Raw genomic sequence first — 23,612 nt, 5'->3', positions numbered from 1 at the left:
TTGGGGCTGCATCTTTTGCCCATTCTCCTTGGACATTCAAGACAACTATTAGCATCATTATTAGCCCTGAAAGTATTTGCATCAAGAACTGGTTATTCTGTTCAAAGGTGCTCAAATGTGTCATGTGTATAATGAAAAATGAGTAAAGCATTGAAATGAGGTGGCAAAGGAATGCAAATATGAAGGTGATGAACTTATGAGGACCCTTAAACAATAACAAGAACCCACGGATAGGGTTGGCTATTATGAGGACACTTAAAAAGTCATAATAGTGTTTGACTACTTTCCAGCTGCAAGCCTGCAACAGTAAGGCTCTTGTCAGTTTCATTAAACTAGTAAATTTGTATGTATATTCCCCTTGATTGCAACTACTGGATAATTTTGAGTAAAATATATTCAAATTAATTAATTTCTAGATTATTCAATGTATGGGCAAATATATTTATCAAATAGTTCGATCTAAGAGCCATGTTTATGTAATGAATAATCTCTAGCATGATTTATAATTTTTTTTTAATAGAAAAAGAAGTGTATTTAGAGAAAAGAACGTACAGTGGGGATGAAAAATCCCCAAAATAATAAAGGAAAGAATAAAAAGAAAAGAAGAAAACAGTAAAATCGGAAGACAAAATAAAGCTAATAAGGCCATATAATCCTGTTGTATATCAGAAAAGGCCAATTGCGAAAATAGTAGAGAAAACCCACATGGAAGCCAGAAAAACAATTCTGTCCCATATTGTATCAGGAGAGGAAAAGCATTCTTGAAAGATTTGAGAATTTCTTTCCTGCCAGAATACCCATACAACAGCCAAAACTGCAGTCTACTCTAACATCCCTGCATTCTTTCACCTCCCAAACACTCTAAAATCAATCAACAAAAAACTTTGAGGACAAAGTGACAAACCAAACACTCCCAATCAATGTTTTGAAGTGTGAGGTGGGTGCAAGCGAGGCATTTTTACCCTTGTGAGGTGAGGTGCAATCCTTAAGGCATCGGGGTGTGAGCCTTAAGGCGAGCCGTTCGTAAAAAATCATGTCAAACATGACAACCATGGCAATTTGTGCTAAAATTGCAAATCCTATCAAATAACACTCAGAGTCATGTTGGATCAGAGTCTACCCTGATACCACTTCATGCATGACTAAATGTCAACAACTTACTCAATTCCAATCCCTTGATGGAAACCTAATACATAAAGGCTAATCTATAGGCCTACAGTGCTTGGAGAATAAGAAAATGAATTTAATAAACCTAAATAAACTAAAAGACTAGTTTCCAAAATAAAAATACCCAGAATCTTGCTTCCTAAATAATGATATTCTAGAATATTTGAGGATATGACCTTAATAAAATTAACCTAAATAAAACAAACGAAAATACAATAAAAATTAGGAAAGTAAAATAGATCTTGCTTGTTCTCTACGTCACTTTGGGTGTTAGATTTTGGAGCATCTTAAGCATTGAATTCCTGCGGAATTATATGGATAATTACCTAATTTGATTCCTGGGAATTTCCTGTCATGGCAAAAGTGCAAAACAAACATGTTCGCTACTTTTTTGCATCCTCTGTTATACTCTGGGTTTGTTGAATGCACCGATTTTCTTAGTGATGCATGACTACTACTAGTCCATTACAGTTTAAGCACTTGTGCTTCTGTACATTTATCTCTTTTTTTGGCTTAACAATACTTTGTGAAGAAATTTTCTATTGCTTACATGAGAGTATTATTTGCTTCTTTATACTCATTCCTGATGATTATGTTATTAGGTAATTGGTCCATATCGCTCTGGAAAATCTTTTTTGCTAAATCAGCTTCTATCCCTTTCTTGTTATGAAGGTTTGGCTTTTACTGGTTACTACTGGTTCAACCCTCCCACCCCCTCCTGGAGCTTATGGTGGTTGAGCATTTGTTGTTTGCTTGTGATTTCGTGCCCTTCAATTTATTTATTTATTTTGCAGGATTTGGTGTTGGACACATGCGTGACACAAAAACGAAAGGTAGATGCATGTGTGATTTTATTCATTCTTATTTGCTAAAAAAAGTTTTAAAAAATGCAGATACAACCATAATGTCATGTTAGTTTTTCTGCTCATCACAAATTATATTCAATCTCCTTTTGTTTCTCTCAGGGATATGGGTATGGGGTACACCGTTAGAAGTGGATATCAATGGAGTAAAGACTTCTGTGTTTTACCTTGATACAGAGGGATTTGAAAGTGTTGGGAAGTCAAATGTCTATGATGACCGGTAATATTCCATGCTCATCCAGTGAGCTTAATCTGCCTTGTGCGGTTGTAAGTTTTGATTAACAGTTCCTTTCTGATTTCTCATTTTTGCAGGATTTTTGCTCTGGCGACTGTCATGAGTTCTGTCCTTATTTATAACTTGCCTGAAACGGTTCGCTGCTACTCCTGTACTTTCTTGCACGTGTGCTTGCTTGTGTGTGTGTGTGTAAGTGAAATTTTCAATGATGAATAGGAATAGCCAACTATAGTAAGAGTCCTACTTTGAAATCAATTATCCATAGAAAGACATCATGGTCCCTTGAGTTTAGTGATTTAAATTAGTCCTGGAAACACAGATGTTGTTCTCTGACTTATGAGATGCTACGATCTTCACATCTAACATTTTGACATGTAGGTTCACTCCCCCCCCCCCCCCCCCCCCCCTAAATTCAACATTTGAAGTCCTTACACAAGCATATGGTTCATTTACTGTTACTGTAACCAATTCAAATTCTATTGCCGACAAGCTATCATCTCAGTGATTTTTTTGCAATATTAATGCATCAGTCTTTTTTATGTTTAGATTCGTGAAGCTGACATATCTCGGTTGTCATTTGCTGTTGAGCTTGCTGAAGAATTCTATGGAAGGTTCACAGTTCTGCCTCGTTTTGATTTTAAAAAATTTTGTTTATCTATTTGATTAGGTAAACTGTTTGCAAATATTTCTTCTCAGCTCCCTAGTTTATACTAATTTTTGTCTTTTTTCTTTTCCTTTCCCAAATGTCTTGTGGCAAATAGAGTAAAGGTAATATCAATCCATTTTTTGCTCCCTTCATGTATATTCCATCATAAAGAATCTTTCTGTGAAAATATCCTCTTGTAACAAAATTAAGCTTTTTGTATGTATTTGAGTTGCTGGATTGTTTTGCAGGGGAATGATGTTGCCTTTGAACCAGCTAAGCTTTTATGGCTTATCCAGCGTGATTTTCTACGTAAGTTTGAAAAAATGTTTCTGTAAGATGCAATGTTGAGAAAGAGTTTAACGGCCCTGTAGTTGCTTTTACATTCTACCCTGCCTGCCAGCCAGCATGCCTGACACATGCAGAAGGGTGGCAGCCTTGAGACAATTTCTCTTACTTTGAACTGTTGTTACTGATCTGTGAAAGTTAACCCTGTTCAGCCCTGGTTATGAACTTCTGGCATAAGTCCCAAAGGTTTTCCTTTTGACCCATTTATGCTTTTCTCCAACCATACAACACTATTGCTGTAGATTAATTGATTACAAGTTTTGGACCTGGGAGACGTCCTAGACTGGGAAATATCTTTTTTAAGGCCCTCAAGCTTTTTCTAATGCCATAAAGATGGAATTAATATTATTTTTGGTGTTCTGCAGAAGGGAAATCTGTGCAAGAAATGGTGAATGAAGCCCTTCAACGCGTACCTAATTATGATGGTTAGTTTTCCCTTAGTCACAGTGTACAAGAGATATGTTTTACTTATAGTATCCTTGCCACAAAGTCCTTCGTGTTTTTAATCGTGGGTGCTCATTATGAATGCAGGGAACAAAAATATTGATCAGGTATCTTCCTTTGACAAAGTTTGTCTTTATTATTGGAACACTGTCTTAATGGAACTGAATGTTCACTTTGATTTTTATAAACTGTAAATCAGGTTAATCAAATTCGAGAATCCTTGGCAATCATGGGTGATAACAGTACAGCCTTTAGCTTACCCCAAGTATGGGCTTGCTTCATTTACTTAATTTTCCCTCTCTGCAACTGAACCTCTTTCCTTTTTCCATGGTAATGGTTTTTGATAGGCAGTGTTTGAAGGATAGGATGTTGTGTTTCAACTATTACTGGTGAACTTGATCACCTAGTCATATTTAGCATGCATTTTTAAGAAGCATAGAATACTCTTTTTCATGTATAAAGGATATAAATTGCATTTACTGGATATGACATGAAACAAGTATGGGTTGTGCATAGGTGTCGATCATGTTGGCCTGCCTGTTATCGAACTTCTTGCCATGAGGTTTGACTGACATAGGAAGAGGGGAGAATATATATATATATATATATATATATATATATATATATATATATATTACTAATTCACTTTTACACATTACTAGTAGTTTGTCTTTTATGTTGAGGAATTTGTGTAGTCTCCTACATATATTCCACCTAGGAAATGAAGAGACTGAATAAATCACTAAGACCGCCAATAGAAGAAATAACAAAAAAGAAAACAATGAAAAATCATTTAGTTCACATGATTAATAACAGTGAGAGTTGGGAATTGGGAATTGTGAAAATTCCAGGAAATCTTGAATCCTCTTTTAATTGTGTACTTCAGCATATTTTGATATGAAGTAGACTTTGGCTACCTTTGGCCTGAATAGATATTTTGAATGGAATATTCTTTCTCATTTTTTTATTCTTAATCAAATATCAATTAATCAAGTTTGGATCTCCATAAAATTAGCATGTTTCTGATATTTTTTTTCACAAATGAAATGACATTAGAAAAAGGAGGCCTTTCCAACTGCAATTTATTGTGTTCTCCAATCTTTGCAAACTATTCAATTTTCTTTTAACCTTGTTGCTCTAGGTTTTTCTTCTGTACTTAACTTGGAAGTGTATAATAACTTCACATTGGTTCTCTAGTGAACTTGCTTTGTAGCAAGTTTTGTTTTGTTATTGTTAGTTTGTACTTTGTGTAATTTTTTTTTTTGCGCTTCTTTTTTTTCTTTGGTGGGTAGATGGAAAGTTTTGTGTTAACTGTTGATGTACCTATAAAGGATCTGCACAGTGGGCTCCTATAAAATAGTCTGATTTATTTTTTTTGGAATTAACCACAAGACATCAGGTTCAGGAGAATAACCTTTCACATGATGTGTCCTTGAACAAAGAACAAAAGAACTAACTGGGTAGTGGGCACTCAATGGATTGTGGTACATCCCTAGCTTAAAATAAAATAAAATAAAATAGTCAATGCTAATGGATATCCCTAGTCTGATTTTTAACTACTTGCCAGTAACTAGTTTTAAGGGGAAAAGAGGGAAAATGGGGGACACATGAGCAAGTGTTGATATAAGTTTGCCAATCGCCTTCATTCTTTTCACTTTTTGAGTAAATTACACTCTTACATCCCCAGGTTTTCCATAATCACATGCCTGTGTAATCTTTTTCTGAAACACCAATATCATCCCACCATTTGAGAAATGGCAATTTTAGCCTTGTCTCAGTGAACCACTTGTGGAGCTAAAAAATGTTATTGTGATTTGTTAAGCAACTGCCTAAAGCTAAAGTTGTAAGGTTGTGGGCCGACAATTATATCAATCTTTAACACTCCCCTGCACATGCATCCTGATCGCATGTGGAGAAATAAAGGATAAATTACTCCTGTTAGAGGAAATAGGATGATTTTTAACCACTATACAGGTATTGCAAACAAGAATATAACCTAGGACAGCTTTGATACCATGTTAAGCAACCACTTTACCTAAAAGCTTAAGCTTTTGGTTGTGGGCCAATGATGTATATCAAGATTTAACATGATTAATAGAGAAAGCAAATAGTTCTACGAAAGGAAAAAGTTCATTTCAAACTTTTCTGATACTTTGTCTTGATCTCTTTACTAGACATTCTTGATAAAACATTGTCAACTTGATGATGTGTGCCATCAGAGTCAAGCTTACACCAGCTACTTTAAGGAGTTTGTGGAACATATAATGAGACAATAGGCACAAATACATGGGCATACAAGCTATAACAATGACATTTGTATTCATGTAATAGGCATATTGGCACTTGAATGTCGTTTATGCTTAAATGGTGAAATGTCAACAATTTTGAAAATATTCAGTCTCCCTTTATTTTTTATTTATTTATATATTTTAAATGTTTCCCAATGTTCATAGTTCAAAAAAATTTCAATTTACAGTATGCATTTGGACTGATAAGTAAATTGGAAAATATCCAACCATAAATCATTTTTCTTCATGAGGTTTAATAAAAATGAGAATGCTTTCGTTCATGAACCTTACCATCTCTTTCGTGTCCAACATGTATGTATGTATATGTATGTATTGAGATATATATATATATATATATATATATATATATATATATATATAGAGAGAGAGAGAGAGAGAGAGAGCATTGTTCTTAGCAGAGAAAATGCATCTCCTATCTCATCCTTTATGATTGTTTTCTATAGATCTAGGTTATTTGTTGAAATATGCTATTGCATTTCTATTAAATTCTTATCCCCCATTTGGTTTGCAGAATGAAATTGAAGTAGGAATGAAATTAAGGCAGTAATGGAATTACTTTTGGAATGCAATTACTACTTTTGCTTAGCAACCTGGAATGATTGTAGGAATCCTGTTTCAATTTCTTTCCAACATTTGGTATTCTTCAATGACTTCTATAATGGAATAAAAAATAAGTCAATTTTTTAAAATAAAAACTCCCTAGTACATAATTATTTAATTTTGCATTATCATTTTTTATTTTATAATAGTGATTTTTATTAGTGTTAATATTATTTTTTATTGTTGTTATTATTATTTCTAATTTTTATAATAATTATTGTCCTTAATTATTATTATTTCCTTTATTATTATTTTTCTTCTTGTTATTATTATTTTTATAGTAATAAACACTATTGTCATTTTAATTATTATTAGTTATTGTTTTTTATTATTTTTATAATAATTATTTTCCTTAAAATAATAATAATTATTATTATTGCCTTCTGTATTATTATTGTTCTTGTTGTAATTTTTATTTCTATAGTAATAAATACTATTGCAATTGTAATTATTATTAGTTGTTATTGTTTTCATAATAATAATAACAATTAGAATTATTATTATTATTTTGATTATTTATTTATTTATTTTTATAATAGTGATTATTATTAGTGTAATTAGTATTTTTATTTTTTTTACTTTTTATTATTATTTATTGCTTATTTTTGTAATAATTATTATAGTTGAAATAATTATTATTAGTTTTGCCTTTTTTAATATTACTGTTCTTGTTGTTCTTGTTTTATAATAATAAATTTTATTGTTATTGTAATTATTATAGTTTTATTTTTTATTATTTTTGTAATAATTATTGTCCTTAAAATAATAATTATTTTTTTTTTGGCTTTTCTTATCATTACTATTGTTTTTTTGTTATTATTATTATTTTTTATAGTAATAAATATTATTGTTATTGCAATTATTATTACTTGTTATATTTTAATTATAATAGTAATAATAATTAGTATTATTACTATTTTTTGTTGTTTTTACAATATTTTTTTATTATAAAATGGGTTTCCATGGAGTGAAGATGGATTCTAGCACTTTTGGACTGGAATCATGATTCCACCATTCATAGGAATTGTATTCTAGCTGGAATACGATTCCACCCTTGATTCAACAAACCAAACCCAGGAGTGCAATTCCATTCTTGAAATTTGATTCCATTGTAGGTCTGTTTCTGCAAACCAAATAGGGGGTTAGTGATGATTGAATGATAGTCCTAAGAATTTGAACTTTGAAACAGCCTCATCTCCAGCGGACAAAGCTTTGTGACATGAAGGATGGGGAGCTTGACCCAACATATGTCAAGAAGAGGGAGCAATTGAAAAAACTTGTTGCTGACATTATCCGTCCAAAGATTGTGCAGGGCAAAGCTCGAAATGGAAGGGAGTTTGTATCTTTTTTGGAGCAGGTCAAGCCTCTAGTATCACTGTTCTTTTTTTAAGCAAGCCTTTAAGAATGTGTAAGCTCTAGACTGCTCTGTATTGACATAAAACTCAACTGAGAATGGTTTGACTTGGAGCACTGGAATCTGATCTGTTCTGTGCTGTTATTACTTCACTCATTTCAATTGATTAGCATTGTCTTGCAAAATCTTTAATTATCATTACCAGGGATTTTTCACTTGGTTTCCTCCCCATTTTGTTAAGAGAGTGAACCAAAATACCAAACTGCGATGTAGCAACATAAAAGTTGTTGAAAATCATCATTACATCTTTTGGTATTATAGAGACCAAGCTTGCCTTGTAGAGAACAAAAGGCCTTGCATGAGAAACAGGATGTGGAGACCTAGCCTCTGCCATCCTTCCTTCTCTCTGGCTGCCTGAACACTTCGTTCCTGCTCCCCGTGCTATCCTTTACCTGTCTGCTCAAAAGAGAAATGAATTGCCAACTTGCTCAGTTTGTCTTAACCCTGGCATTACTTGCCAGAACAACTAATGTGCGTAGCCAACCTTTTCAGTTTATCCAATCAGCAGTCTTGTTGCACCATCTTGTAGCATTGATATCATCTCTCTAAAGTGGAGATACTGGTGAAAAATAACACAGCTTTTCAGATTAATTATGGAAGCATATGTCCATACAATGGGAGTTCTGTTCAGTAACAGCAATTAACTGTTGTTGCTGGTCTTTTGGCTACGATGATGATAGAGTATGTTTTTTAAATGGTAAGTGTTGAGTATTGTTGTCTATCATAGTTGCATCTTATAATAAAAAGTAGTGAAATATTATTAATGAGATCAATGGTTGTTGGGGGCCATTGTCTATTGTGCAAAGATAAAGATCTTAGGTTATGGAGTGCAAGTGCATGTTTAAGTTTTGAGGCTGACCACTTCTTGCAAGAACACCAAAGATTAGGATCATATGCTGCCCACACCTTATAGAACTCATATGGCAGGACAGCACAGAGTAATAGACTTTCTTTTTGTCAATCTTTCCATGACTGTTGTTACAATGGAAGTCTGCTTACATTGCTGTCATTATTATACTTACAAATCCCCATATTGCTTTGTTGAGTTCTAATCTTCCTGCCTGAGAAGAGAAGAGATAAGAGAAATAATGGTGGGAAATGAGAAATGATATGTAGCTTTATTGATATGCTTATTTCCTTAGATTGTCTTTTCAACAAGATCTTTTGGTGTTTCAGATACTTGAAGCTTTAAATAAAGGAGAGATTCCATCAACTGGTTCCCTTGTGGAGGTTTTTAATAAAGGTATTGTTGAGCATTGTCTGAAGTTATACAGTGAAAGGATGGGTAAATTGAGTTTGCCCATCTCAGAGAAGGCTCTGCAGAAAGCTCACGATATTTCTCAGAGAGAAGCAATGAAGGCTTTTAATGATCAACATTTTGGTCGTCACCATGCTAAGAAATCAGTCACAAAACTTGATGAAGACATACTGAAGGTATTATTGGGGCTCTAAATAGTGAATGCATTAAAAGAAAAGTAACAAATAAATTATGTTTTTCTTAGTGGTTGAAAGCAAAAGAGAAAAAGTGAAAGCATAACAAAAATGGGATGGTATTGAACCTTCTAATCCATCTCGCTTTAGACATGGAAAATGCTTTAAAACAAGCAGGGAATGTGTTGGGGATGGCTAATCTAATTGTGATATTTTGATTTTTGAGGCTCAAATGTGACTGCCTTTTTTTTTCTATTCCTGAAACTTTTTTTTTTTTATATATATATTTTTAAAAAATATACCAAGCCCACTATGCTGGCACTAGCAAAAGATTCTTACACAACTTAATTAAAGAAGTAGAGAGTAAGGTTTCACCCAAATAATCTTTCTTATTTCAACTTGATCAAAGCTTAACAATCAATCCTTTTTTTTATGTAACCCTCTTTTAGTTGGATTTAAAAAAAAAAAAAAAAAATTTTATTATCAAACTCACTATCTTGACACCGGCAGAAGCTGCTTGATGCCACTTCGGTAAAAGGGTGATCGACAATTTGAACACTCAAGTAAGGAGTCAGAAGGTTTCAGACAAATAGTCAATTTTATTTCAACTTGATCAAACCTAACAAATGGCTCATACTTCCTCCCCCAATAGGGAGAAGGCTCACATTGCTCCAACTCTCATGACTTTCTACGGTATATGTAGTAACTATTATATGCAAATAATCCCACTGTATTTAAATGCATCACGCACTTCTGCATTTGTACCAACAGGTCCAACACAGCTATGTGAATATGAACTAATGCATGCACACTCATAATTTGGTATGCATGAACCACTATTAATGACCATGCATGATCTACCTTCTCGTTTAATGACTTCTCTTCTTTGATCAAAAATAAAAAGACAATGTATGATCATTCATTGAATCAAGTTTTTTTGTCTAGCGCCCCCTTCGTCGTGATCTTGTGACTTTTGAGTAAAAATTCCTCAGTACTCTGCATATGAAGGCCTTGATATCAATAATTTAGCATTGAAAGGTTGCGTAGATTAACAGTTATTTTTTTTACTGTATTTCCACCTATTAAATGCAGTGTGGCTTCATTTCATTGATGTGTTTGACCTGTGTAACACCATATTATGACATTCATTTTTCTTTCTTCATATATGGGTGCTATTGCTGATCAACTTTCTTGCATTTTCTCCTAAGCATCCAGATTGCTGATCAACTTTCTTGCATGCTTGCCCTAAATGCATCCGTTGAAAATATTTCCTTGAGCACCACCCTAAAAAATATTGTGACTTTTATTGGTAGTTGATTTTCTGTTACATCTGCTAAAAATATCTTTTTTTGCTGCAGATCACCGCTTTTGCATTCTTCAGGGGGCTTCCAGACCCCACCTAACACTTGCTTTTCCTTAATATGTGTTTCCTCAATGTGCATCTTTAAGGCTTTCTCACATGCTGACTAGCATCACTCTTTACGGGTCATTCTCAAGTTTGTAGAATCTTTCTAGATTTAACTAGTTTATAGCCCTCTAAATGGGTTACTCTTTTTAAATTCAACTAATCTCTTAACACTAGCAGCCAGCTCTTGGGAGCATACTGGACTCAATGTCAGTACTAGGATTGAGCTGGCTCTGTGATGTAGGACAAGTAATAGAATTCAGAAATAGAGAGAATAGAGAGAATTTAAGGAGAAGGAAAAAAAGCCCCAAGGTAATTAAATACACAAAATAAACCTAAATTAACTAAACTTCTAAAATAACCAGAATTTTACCAAGCTAAAATGAAAAACCTAGCTACAGTATAAACATCTAAAGTTCTCCATTGGTCGTTCTCCATCAAACTCCCCTTGTTAGAGAAAACTCAACCTCAAGTTTTGAAATGGCGCAGTAGCTTCACTCCATGTGTGGGAACAAAGTTGAACATGTAGGCAAATCAAGGAGAGACATAATCTTCATTCCATTAGCAGTCACCATTGGAGAATATCTGGAAGATCTTCCAACTGCAAGTAGAATAGAAGGCTGTAATGTCCTTTGATAAAGTAACAAGTTCTCCAAACAAGAAATCAATTTAATATCCAAATCTATTGGCAGCTCAAGCAAATATGCAATCGATCCATATTCCATACGGATGGACAATGTTTCAACAGACTTGGTTAAAGAAGATGTGGAGAGAGAAGATGTAAGGGATAGAGGCACAAGCTTACTAAATTGAGGAGAAATATTCTCAACGGGATTTTTGACAATAGATTCAATGATTAAAGAATTTTCATCAAACTCTAGAGCAACTAATTGTTCTTCACTGTTTGGGTTAGAAATGGAAAATTGAGGTTGAAAAATGAGGTCATTGGCTAAATATCGTTCCTAGTAGTCAGTAACTCATCTTGATATTTATTGCAAGTCTCAACAACCAAGTTTGGTGACAAGTTAGGTCCATCTCTGGCCTCGAGACACCAATGGTGTTTAATGAAAAGGCTACATCCTTATTATGAAAAGATTCATGACTCACAACCACAAAAGAATAAAAAATTGTGGATTAGTAATATGCAAATCATTTATGTAGTCATGATAATAAACTCTGCAACAATTATTCTTTATCCTCAACAATTTGAGTTTTCTCTTGAACATAGTTGGAGGATCTAGGAATACCTCATGAACATCGAGAAATTGATCTAAACTTGGTAGCTAGAGAAATCCCTCAGTTTTCGAAGACATATGGTAAGCCTTAGATAGAGCAGTGGGACATTTTTGAACAATCATGTACCTTTTGATTTCGTCCCTCAACCCTTCAACAAAATTACTATTCTGGGTTCTTTACTAAGAGCACGCCAATTAGTGAGGTCTCTAAATCTAAGGTAATAGTCAGTGACACTAGAAGAAAGTCTACACAGTTGGCCTACTAATTGCTCCCTATAAGAATGCAGGCCATTCTTTCTCTTAAAATACATCTCATTTCAGACCATGCGGTAACAAGTGGTTCTCCAATATAAATTTTGTCCCTCTCAACTTTTCAGCAATATTGGTTTGTAACCAAAGTCTTGATTTAGCTAAGTAGATGCTTCGGTGATTAGTCAATCCATACCAATTAAAATAATTCTCTGTGTCATCCAATCTGTTAAGATTTGATTAAAATGAATGACCTAACTTGAAGATAGGTCTCTCCCTCTACTCATAATACAAATTAAATACATTCTAATGACAATAATGCCCTTACTAAATCTCACTAATTACATACTAACATACTCAATAATAATAATACTAAAAGACATATATAACCTCTAGCACTCCTGCTCTAGTTGGAGGATAAATTTCATATGCTCCTAGCTTGTTACAATTGAATTTAACATGAGTACCCCGAATGCTTTGGTAAACAAATGAGCAAGCTGCATGTCTGACTTCACATAAGCGATTGTAATGAGCTTTTGCACAAGTTTCTCCCAAACAAAGTGGCAATCAACTTTAATGTGTTTCATTCGCTCATGAAAGACCAAGTTGGAGAAAATATGAAGGGCAACTTGATTATCAAACATCAACTTCATAGGCTGAGAATGCGAAAAACCCAATTCTACCATTATGTTCTTCAACCAGATAAGTTTACAAGTAGTGTGAGCCATAGTTCTATATTCTAATTCAACACTTGACCCTTCCACCACAGTTTGTTTTTAACTTTTCCAAGAAATCAAATTACCACCAACCAAGATACAACACCCTATGGTGGATCTCTAATCGAAAGGCGATCTAGCCAAATCTGCATCTGTATATCCATAGATATAAGTGTGACCCTGATCATGATATAAAAGACCCCTCCTAGGTGCACTTACGAGATATCTCAAGATCCGAATTACTGCATCCCAATGACTTGTCCTCAGAGAATCTAGAAATTGACTCACCACACTTGTTGCAAAAGATATATCCAACCGAGTAACTGTGAGATAATTCAGCTTTCCAACAAGTCTCCGGTATTGTCTAGGATTAGGTAACAAATCACCCATATTTGACATTATTTTGTTAGGATCAATGAGTGTATCAACTAGTCTAGATCCCAACAAGCCAGTTTCATCCAACAGATCAAGAACATTCTTTCTCTGTGACACAAAAGTTTTGATATGATATCTAGATACTTCTATACCCAAGAAGTATTTCAACGGTCCCAAATCTTTGGTTTGAAACTTAATCTGTTGAAAAATTTTGAGACTCTAAATACCTTTATCATCATCACCTCTAATAACCCATATCCGACATTAGTTTGTTAGGATCAATGAGTGTATCAACTAGTTTAGATCCCAACAAGCCAATTTCATCCAACAGATCCAGAATACTTCCTCTATGACACAACAATTTTGATATGAGATTTAGATACTTCTATACCCAATAAGTATTTCAACGGTCCCAAATCTTTGGTTTGAAACTTAATCTGCAGAAAAATTTTGAGACTCTAAATACCTTTATCATCATCACCTCTAATAACAATATCATCCACATAAGCAACAAGAAGGATCCTACCCGATGAAGCATGACGATAAAACATAGAATGATCCACATCACACCGTTGAAGACCAAACTCAAGTATTACAGCACTAAAACGACCAAACCATGCTTTGGAAGATTGTTTTAAACCATTTAAAGCCTTCTTGAGCCGACACACTCATAGTAGTTAAAAGCGCACCTGAGGCGCGAGGCACAGTGAGGCGACCAAGCTAGCGCCTCATCCTTCTTCAAGCAAGGCGACCTTCTAGAGGTGTAGGTAGGCACACTGAAGCGCAATGATTCTCCAGGCACAGTGGGTTGCGCCTTGAAATTTTTGAAGCTGTTAAGAAATAAAACGTAGCCAGAACTAGCCCCAGCCCACTTCCAGCAATCCAGCCTTTGACAGTTCGACTTGCACCAGCCCTAGCCCTACGTCTTCGACCCTTCGAAGCAGCGCAAAACCAGTCTTCGACCAATCGATCCTTTGAAGCAGTACGAAACCAACAGGAACCCTTTGTCTGCGACCCTTCGAAGTTCAAACCAGCACAAGGCTTTCTTCTTCGACCCTCTGAACCAACAGGAGCTCTTCGTTTTCAAGCCTTCAAACCAGAAGGAGCCCTTCATCAGTTCGTCTTCCAGCCTTCGAACCAGTAGTAGCCCTTTGTCATTGAGGTTCGAGCCTTCGTGAGTTGTCAGTCTTCTTCTTCTTCTTCTTCGTCTTCTTCTTCAGTTCTTTTTCTTTTTCAGTTCTTCTTCTGCTTCTTCTTTTTCAGTTATTTTTCAGTTCTGCTACCTCCTGCCGGCGACTTCTTATAATATTAACTTGCATTAAGCCTCTAAGTTAATATTATATAATGTGTAATTAATTATGTAGTTTAATGCAAGTTTATATTTACTGAATTTTGCTGTTGTTTTGTAATTTGTTTGGAAATGTAGTATACAACTATACATTTTTCTGAAATATATCAATATATAACATTTTTTTACTGAATTTAGCTGTTGTTTTATTGTACTCCTTTCTTTTCATATTGAAGATGCTTTTGGGCCTTCAGCTTTGGCAATTTTATTTCATTTCTAATTTGAATCTTGAAATCATGCATGCGTAATTACTTATGTCGAACTATGTTTCATGGGGAACTTGGTACTTGGTTGTCATAATTATTATTGAATATTTTGGCATTTTAAATTCTAAAATAATTATTGATGTGTTTTTATATCAATTACCCACCAAATAGGCATTGTTCACAATTTTAATAATTTTGGCACCTCACCTTCATGAGGCGCGCGCCTTCACCTCGCGCCTCGGCTCCCAGTACTCTCTGTGCCTCGGTGCGCCTTGCGCCTTTGACTAACTATGGACACACTAAGCTTGACTCCCCCTTAGCAACAAACCTAGGTAGTTGTTCCATATAAACCTCCTCCTCAAGGTCACCATGCAAGAAGGCATTTTTCACATCTAGTTGATGCAAAGGCTAGTAACTAGTAGTAGCCAAGAAGATGAACAGATGTACTGATGTAAGTTTGGCAACCAAAGGAAAAGTATGAGAATAATCCTAACCATACACTTGAGTGTATCCCTTAGCAACAAGACAGGCCTTTAGACAAGCCACTGAACCATCAGGGTTGACTTTCACAGTGTAAACCCAGCGACAACCAATCACATACTTGTCAGGAGGAAGAGGTACCAAGTCCCAAGTACTATTGTCATGTAAAGCATTCATCTCTTGAACCATAACATCCCTCTGCCTTGAATGGGCTAAGGCTTCCGAAACAAATTAAGGATGGGTAGTAAATGATAGAGCAATGACAAAACAATAACGAGAGGGTGATAAGGAATCATAAGAAACATAGTTGGAAATAGAGTGTTGAGTATATGTGCGTGTACCTTTCCGAATAGCAATATAAGGATCAACATTATGGGAAGTATGATCATCAGACGAGGAAACCAAAGGTGTGGTAGTAGAAGCTAGAGGGGACTTTTCATTGGAGTTCCAGTCATGAATGCACATGCAAATTTGGATGATCGAGGCGATGAGAAGGACTTGAACTACATGAGACTTAGATGGTTGATGGGCAAGGACAACAACCTAGAATTTGGAAGATCAAGCAAGGGAAGCGATTCATTGAGCTCAAAAGCCCTCAGTGGCTGGGTGTAGTAAGGTGTAGACTCAAAGAGGGTAACATCGGCGGAAACAAAGAGCAATGCAGCACAGGACTATAACAACGATATTCCTTTTGAGTATATGAGTAGCTCAGGAAGACACATTTTATAGCACGAGGATCCAATTTATCTACCCCAAGAGTTAATTAATGAACAAATAACACACCCAAATATACGACAAAGAGATAATAAAGGTGACTTAAGAAAGAGAATGGAGTAGGGAATTTTACCACTAAGAACAGAGGATGGCATTCTGTTGATTAGATGACAAGCAGTAACCACAACATCACTCCAAAACACTTTAGGTACATGAATTTGATAAAGTAAAGTGCGAGTGATTTTAAGAGGATGTCTATTTTTCTGCTATGCAACCCCATTTTCTTGAGGAGAGTGGGCACAGGATGATTGATGAATAATACCAAACTGAGTCATATGAGTAGTGAATTGTGCACTCAAAAACTCTTTAGCATTATCACTTTGAAGTATTCGAATTGGAAAACCAAATTGAGTCTTTATTTCATAACAAAAGGCACAAAATACATGAAATAACTTAGGGCGATCTTTTATTAAATATAACCAAGTCATTCTTGAATAATCATCCCCAAAGGTTACAAAGTACTAGAAACCCAACTTGGACACAACCCTACTAAGACCCTAGACATCTTAATGAACTAACATAAAAGGGCTTGTAGCCCGTTTATTGACCCGGGAAGTGAAAGAAATACAATGGTGCTTTCCTAATTGACAAGACTCACAACCGAGACTAGACACAGAACTTAAACTAGAAACAAGACATTTTAACTTTTCCTATGAAGGATGACCCAAGCGACAATGAATTTGGAAAGGTATGGTAGTAGTAGTGCAGCTGGTCAAAGTGATAGAGTCCACCAGCTTCACGCCTTCCACCAATCGTCTTCCTTGTCTTCAAATTCTAAATAACCACAAAATCAGAGAAGAATGTCACTGAACAATTCATGGATTTAGTAATTTTGCTAACAGGCATAATATTGAAAGGAAATTTGGGAATATATAAAACCGAAGGAAGAGAAATAGAAGAAGTGGGATTTACACTCCTAGTTCCCTTGACTGCAATAGTGGATCCATTAGCAAGAGTAACACAAGGTAAACTTGAAGGATATTGAAGAGTGGAGAAAAGGCTAGGTATGTCTATGATACGATCAGTGGCAGTGAAGTCTATGACCCAAGGACTAGGACGAGAAGTACTAGATGACAGACATACTGTGTAATTAATTGTTTGGGCAAAAGAGTGGCAATGGGAAGAGAAGCTTGTTGTGATGCTTGATTCTACTGGAACTTGGAATACTTTTTCCTTTGACATAGAGATAGTATGTTGCCCCCCAGTTGAACCCAAAGGTAAGGAGTTGGTGGTGGCTGCGTTGGCTGCCCCCAAATGTGTGAAGTTAGTGGTGGCTGCATTGGCAATGCGTGAAGGTCTGCCATGAAGATCCCAAAACTTCTCAAAATACATGATTATTTCGTCCACAATGAGTGCACTTGTGAGGAGTACCTTTGTCTCGTCCATCTCTACCACTACGACTGCTCAAACCACTGCGATAACTTTTGCAGTTGTTTGGTAGAGAACTAGATTCATTTTGTGTAACAAGGGTTGTCCTCTCAAAGCCAGATGCAAGAGTAGGAGAATGCGTGCTAAGGGAAGCACGAAGGACACGAGAATAAACATCAGCAAATGATGGCAGCTCGACATTATTGAGTATCTAGGACCGAGCTGCCTCAAACTTAGGTCTCAAGCCTGGTAGAACACGAAGAACTGTCATCTACTCCCTCTACTTCTGCATCTTACGAATGTCGGCAATTATAGGTTGCACGATGTTAAGCTCCTTATGAATACACTTCATTTCTTCAAAATAATCTGCAATGCTTCTATCTCCTTGTTGTAACTGAAAGCACTCCTGGGATAAATCATACATACATGTAACGTTACTGGAGTATGGAAGTTTGACATAATCCTAAATCTCCTTGCACATAACTTGATGCATGCACATTTGTGCAATTTGTGGCTCCATCAAATTCCATAAAAGAGAAACAATCAAGGAATCTTCCTAAATCCACACGTCTTTTCTCTTCTCATAAGAAGAATCAGATTAGAGCAAGTGGTCGGATTTCCCTAACCCTGCTAAATTAATCCAAAACAGCTAGACCATTGAACATAGTTCTTTCCATCCAACTTTTAAGTCATTATTTACAGCAGCCATGTAGGAAACAAATTTTTGGGATTTATAGATTCCATCCCAACACTCACAAATCAGCAATCACACCAAAAACAAGAAGAACAATCAAAATTAATCGGGACAATCACAAACTATGTGAAGCAACAACACAATGACGGACAAGGTGAACAACTCACTGACAGATATAGCGCTGCCACAGCACTCATGAATCAGCAAACTACACGAAAAACAAGTAGAACAATCAATAATCGGAACAATCACAAACCTTGAGAAGCACCGAATGCAACCATGGATGAGGTGAACAACTCACCGACAGATATAGCACTGCCACAGCCTCACAACTGAACATACCAACGCTGCCACGGCTCCAAAAAACTCACAAGGAAGCCTTCACAAACCCTGAACAGAACTTAACAGAATACCGCGAGTGCATGGCTGAAAAGGGTTGAATTTTTTAGCAAAAAACTGGCTAACAGATTGATAATATAATCTAAAGAAGGAATCAAAGCATGGCAGGAGAAAGAAAAAAAAAGAGAAGTGGCCAGAACTTCACTCATGCGCTGGTGCATGGGGTAGGCCCTGCTGACCTTTGGCCGGCGCATAGGGGCGTGTGGAGTGCCCTCCAGCGATGATATTTTGTGATGTGGGTCGTCCGCCAGGGGGGGGGGGTGGTCTGATTATGGATGTATGGTTGGTTTTATGATTTAGTATGGGATGGAGGTGGATCTGGGAAGAACAGCCGCAGGAATGGTGTTTTTCGGAGACGGATTGCTGTCACGCTGAATTTATCCTTCCAATAATATGTATTAAACGTTCAAAGCTGTATTTCTTCAGACCAACATCAAAATTGCATGAAGGAAAGGTAATTTCTCGCTGTAAATTTCAAAATACAGCAGCTGGGTCTCAATCTGAATGCTGGCAGACCTTCAAAACTGAAATTTGTGTTGGCATTCAATATCTCAAGCTAGTTTCCCAATTTCTCAAGTCTCCACAAAGTGAAAAATCCTCCAATGCAGCACATGAAGTCTAAATTTAGTGTTGGTGCTGAAATTATACTCCAAACATGTAACTTGCACTAGCTCTTGAATTTTCCTCAATTCAGCTTCTCGTTTTCAGGGAAAAAAACCAAAATATCACGGCTGGAAATAATTTCTCGTGAATTTGGAAGCAGGAGAAGACTTTGGCAGATTTCTCACTCCGAGGTTGCCGTTGCATGGGGTGCATGAGCCACTGGTGAGGTGTCTCTCTAGATGAATTTTGGGCTGGTGGCAGATCAAAGGTTGGTGAGTGGAATGGTGGTGGTGGTGTATCAAGGAAACCCTGGCAGATCTGGGATTTCAGAGGGGTGGTTGGCTGGAGAACATTCAGGTGGCACATGTGGCCACACCTGTCGTCTGGTGGAGGTGAAATTGCAGGGGGGGCGGATTCAGTGATTTCTGTTTTTAATGGTGAGGGAGATGTGAAATTATTTTTCTGGGAATAAGGGTTTCAAAAACAGGGGCACAATTGTAATTCTCAGAAAAGTTGCAGATAACAGTGTTTCAGTTCCTGGGACTTTTCCTTCGATTTCTGAGCTTTGAATGGCTGATAATACTTGCAGTTATGCACCAACACTTATAGCAATTGAAATTGATTCAAATTAACTGTAAAGTGTCCTTCCATGTGACAACAATGGCAGTGGCAGAGGAATGCGGATATGGTTTGAGGGCTGCTTTGGTACCAATTTTATTTAGTACAAGTAATAGAATTCAAAAATAGAGAGAGAATTGAGAGAATTAGGGGAGAGAAGAAGAAGAAGAAGCAATACAGATCAAAAACAGATGGGAAAGAGACAATGAGAGGCAGAACAGAATAGAGATAGAGGAAGAAGAAGCAGAAGGAAGAAGCCTGCAAGAACGAGAGAGGGAAACTGCACAGTAATTTTGATTTCAAATAACTTTCATGTCCAGCACTTACACAACTGCTAACTAAAACACTTATTTGCATAAAAAGCTCCAATAAAATAAGAATTACAAAATAACCCTATAGTACTTGCATACACAAAATAAACCTAAATTAACTTAACTTCTAAAATTTTCATGATGAGGATTGAACTTGCTCTAAACCACATCTACACACTCACTACGATGACACTAGCAAAAGCTTCACATAGCACAGTGTTAACTAGACGTGCCAGGCACTTTTCTGCTCATGTGGTAGGGAGCACTGCTTTGTTCGATTTTGATCTAAACCCACTATGCTGGCCCTAGTAGATGCTTTTGATGCCATATTGTTGACATATTTTTTCTGAAGAACTGGGGAGACGACTCGTTGCACAATAATACTCAATGAAGATCCCATACTTTTCCATGCAGAGAACCTTCTCTCTCTCTCTCAATTACTTGCATTGGTATGTATGAGACTCTAAATTTGCATAATACCTACAAGTGTATTTTAGTCGAGTCGATTTGAACCAACTTAGTGGAATATGCAAACTCAACTTCACGCTGGAATTTAAGCTCAAAACCTGAACTAAAAACTCGAGCTCTGCTCAGACAAGCTCAACTTGGTTACAAAATATTATTAAAGGTATATATAAAATAGATAGAAGCATGCATAATATGAAAGAATTGTGTGAAATACATAATTTTTCACAGTTTTTGACAATAAACGACATAGCAGTGTACGTTATGTGAAATAATTTTATGAAATACATAATTTTTCACAGCATTTGAAAATAATAAAATAATACAAGTTTGAGTAAGTTCGATTAGGCTTGCATCTTTAGTATGTTGAAGCTCAAACTTAACTCGTCAAGTTGCTTAGTAGTTCAAGTTTGACTAGAACTTGAATAAAGTCAAGCTAGGTGAAGCTTCAAAGAGAGTCGAGATCAAGTAGATCATGAGTTGTTATGACTTGCACCCATTATAATTCCACAAATCTCCCCTTTTCCTGACTGCAAGAACAGTCACACACCTCCAGCATTGTCTCATGACTTTCTATGATATTTGTAGTACTTTTATGCATGAATGATCCCGCTCTTTTTAATGCCATCGCAGTTCCATGCATGTATACATGGAACACTATTATGATCATTCATTTTACCAAGTTTATTATTGCACCGTTTTCATGTTTAAATTCCCAAGTTTGCTGTAACTCTTGCACTTTATTGAAATTTATGTAGGTGTATAAGAATTTTATTCTTGCAAATGAGTATCATTCTTCAAAGCTGTGTGAGGCACTGTATACCAGATGTGAGGACAAAATGGATCAGCTTCAGGTCCTTCGGCTTCCTTCCATGGCAAAATTTAATGCAGGTTTTCTTCAATGCAACCAAAGTTTTGAGCGGGAGTGTGTGGGGCCTTCTAAAACCAGCTATGAACATCGGATGATGAAGGTTATTTGTATTCCTCTAGTCCCTCTTTGTTCATCATTCTAGTGCATTTTTGAATTTCATTCCATGGTTGAGAATCAAAGCATGATTTCTGTTTTGATGCTTCAGTTAAGTGGAACTTGGGAACCAAATGGATTTGATATCAGATTGTGTTATTATGACAATCTGTCATTGAAAAAGAAACCATCCTTTGAAGTGGAGCTCCATTCTGAAAGAAACATAAAGGAGACATCACCAAAGAAAATGGAATCATCCTTGTAATGGAAATAAGCTAGGCAATGACATCATTTGCAATAACATAATGTGATCCTATAGATACAAAAAAAAGTATACTGATTTTGAATAACAGGATGTAAGAAACCCTTGATTGTAAATGCTATGTAAGCTAAATTGTATAGTTTATCTTGATGCGTTTTTGTAATGCGCCTGTTTTAATGTTGGTTTTATCTCCATTTGATGTGTTTTAAATTGTATATTGTGCATCTACTCCATGATTTTGCAGATGCTGGGGAAGTCTCGATCTCTATTTATCAAGGAATATAATCACAGGTTGTTCAATTGGCTGGTGGCCTTCTCCCTTGTCATGGTGGTGGTGGGCCGGTTTGTTATTAAGTTCTTTTTGATAGAAATCGGTGCATGGGTACTTTTTATCTTCTTAGAGACATACACAAGGATGTTTTGGTCAGCGGAGTCTCTTTATTACAACCCAGTTTGGCATTTTATTGTAGCAACTTGGGAAACTCTAGTTTACAGCCCCATCCTTGATTTGGACAGGTAATCAGCGACGGATCCTCTTTTTTTTTTTGTGTTCAAACAAAATTTGTGGGTTACTGTTTCATCTCTATCTCTTATTAATTATAGCATATTCACGTCTTATTCATAAAAGTTGCGTATAGCTATGTTAAATTGAGTAATATTATTCCATTCTTCCTTTTTTTCCTAAATTGCTGAGACAGATGGGCCATTCCAATTGGTGTGGTTGCTGCTATATTTGTGCTTTATTGGCGGTGTTACGGCAGGAGGAAACATGGCTCTCATTGGCTGCTACCCTTGTACAACAATCATAAGGCTGGCTCAAATCGACCGAGATCAGACTAAAGTGAATTTATATGAATGATTTTGAGCAAATTAGAAACTGTTTGTTCATTATGTTCGGCGAGCTTTCCTCCTCTTTTTTTATACACAAAGTTCGCTGATGAATTTTGGTTCTAAAATATCCCATTTCATACAAAAATAGTGTAGAGTGTAGCGACAAAAATTCAGGTGCAACCAGCTCTAGTAGTGTCTTTAACTTTTTTACATTTCCAAACGAATTGTATTAATATTATTTTACGTTGATTTTTACATTTGCGTCTGTTGAGTCGGCGCCATTTAATTATTGTTGAAAACATATAAGCTTGGTCCAATTCTGTTGAATTGGCCTGCCTTTATTTTCAATTTTTGGAACTATAGGCATGGATTTTCAACTATTGGATTTAAAATTTATGTATATTAAATGAAGTTCTAATTAAACAACTTTGAATTGTTCAGTTCTAAACAATATCAAATTCAAGTACTACCCTAAAGTTGTGTTTGAGAACATGAACCCTTAATAATGCCTCCAATTGCATGAATCCTCTAAAAGTTTATGTATCACTCATGTCTTGTGAATTTCATTAGTCATGAATTGAAAACTGAGCAAATATTAAAAAGCATTTGCAACTACTGGTTTTCGTGACCATTATGAGTAGAATTTATGTTTACCAAAGGGCCCAGTTGGTGAAATATTCTTTATAAATAGGAATTTGTAAAAATAAAAAATATTTTAGAATATTCAAGTTTATTAAAAATAAGTTCACTTCTTTTAAGTAAATATAAAAATAATAAAATAAATAAATTTTGAGCATTTGGCAAAATTGAGTATTAAGTGCTCAGTTTGAATTTAACTCAATCTAATTAGTAAAT

At 35.7% G+C, this 23,612-nt stretch overlaps 1 protein-coding gene across 1 annotated transcript in view; it reads left to right on the top strand.

Moving 5' to 3' along the window:
- LOC131155465 (uncharacterized) overlaps positions 1-23,205 on the top strand; it is a 28,886-nt gene extending 5,681 nt beyond the window's left edge. Inside the window, exons 3-16 of the mRNA XM_058108629.1 lie at positions 1,770-1,839; positions 1,962-2,000; positions 2,133-2,250; positions 2,343-2,400; positions 2,812-2,883; positions 3,160-3,220; positions 3,622-3,681; positions 3,788-3,807; positions 3,900-3,965; positions 7,799-7,966; positions 9,200-9,457; positions 21,459-21,671; positions 22,171-22,442; positions 22,625-23,205. Of these exons, the coding sequence (XP_057964612.1) occupies positions 1,770-1,839; positions 1,962-2,000; positions 2,133-2,250; positions 2,343-2,400; positions 2,812-2,883; positions 3,160-3,220; positions 3,622-3,681; positions 3,788-3,807; positions 3,900-3,965; positions 7,799-7,966; positions 9,200-9,457; positions 21,459-21,671; positions 22,171-22,442; positions 22,625-22,766 (1,617 nt within the window). The 3' untranslated portion in view covers positions 22,767-23,205. The remainder of the gene's footprint in view (positions 1-1,769; positions 1,840-1,961; positions 2,001-2,132; positions 2,251-2,342; positions 2,401-2,811; positions 2,884-3,159; positions 3,221-3,621; positions 3,682-3,787; positions 3,808-3,899; positions 3,966-7,798; positions 7,967-9,199; positions 9,458-21,458; positions 21,672-22,170; positions 22,443-22,624) is intronic.
- Positions 23,206-23,612: the final 407 nt, after the last annotated feature.

The sequence above is a fragment of the Malania oleifera genome, chromosome 5, assembly GCF_029873635.1.
Source record: "Malania oleifera isolate guangnan ecotype guangnan chromosome 5, ASM2987363v1, whole genome shotgun sequence".
NCBI lineage: Eukaryota > Viridiplantae > Streptophyta > Magnoliopsida > Santalales > Ximeniaceae > Malania > Malania oleifera.
Note: the sequence above shows the minus strand (reverse complement) of the source record. Positions and strands in the feature narration are given on the sequence as shown.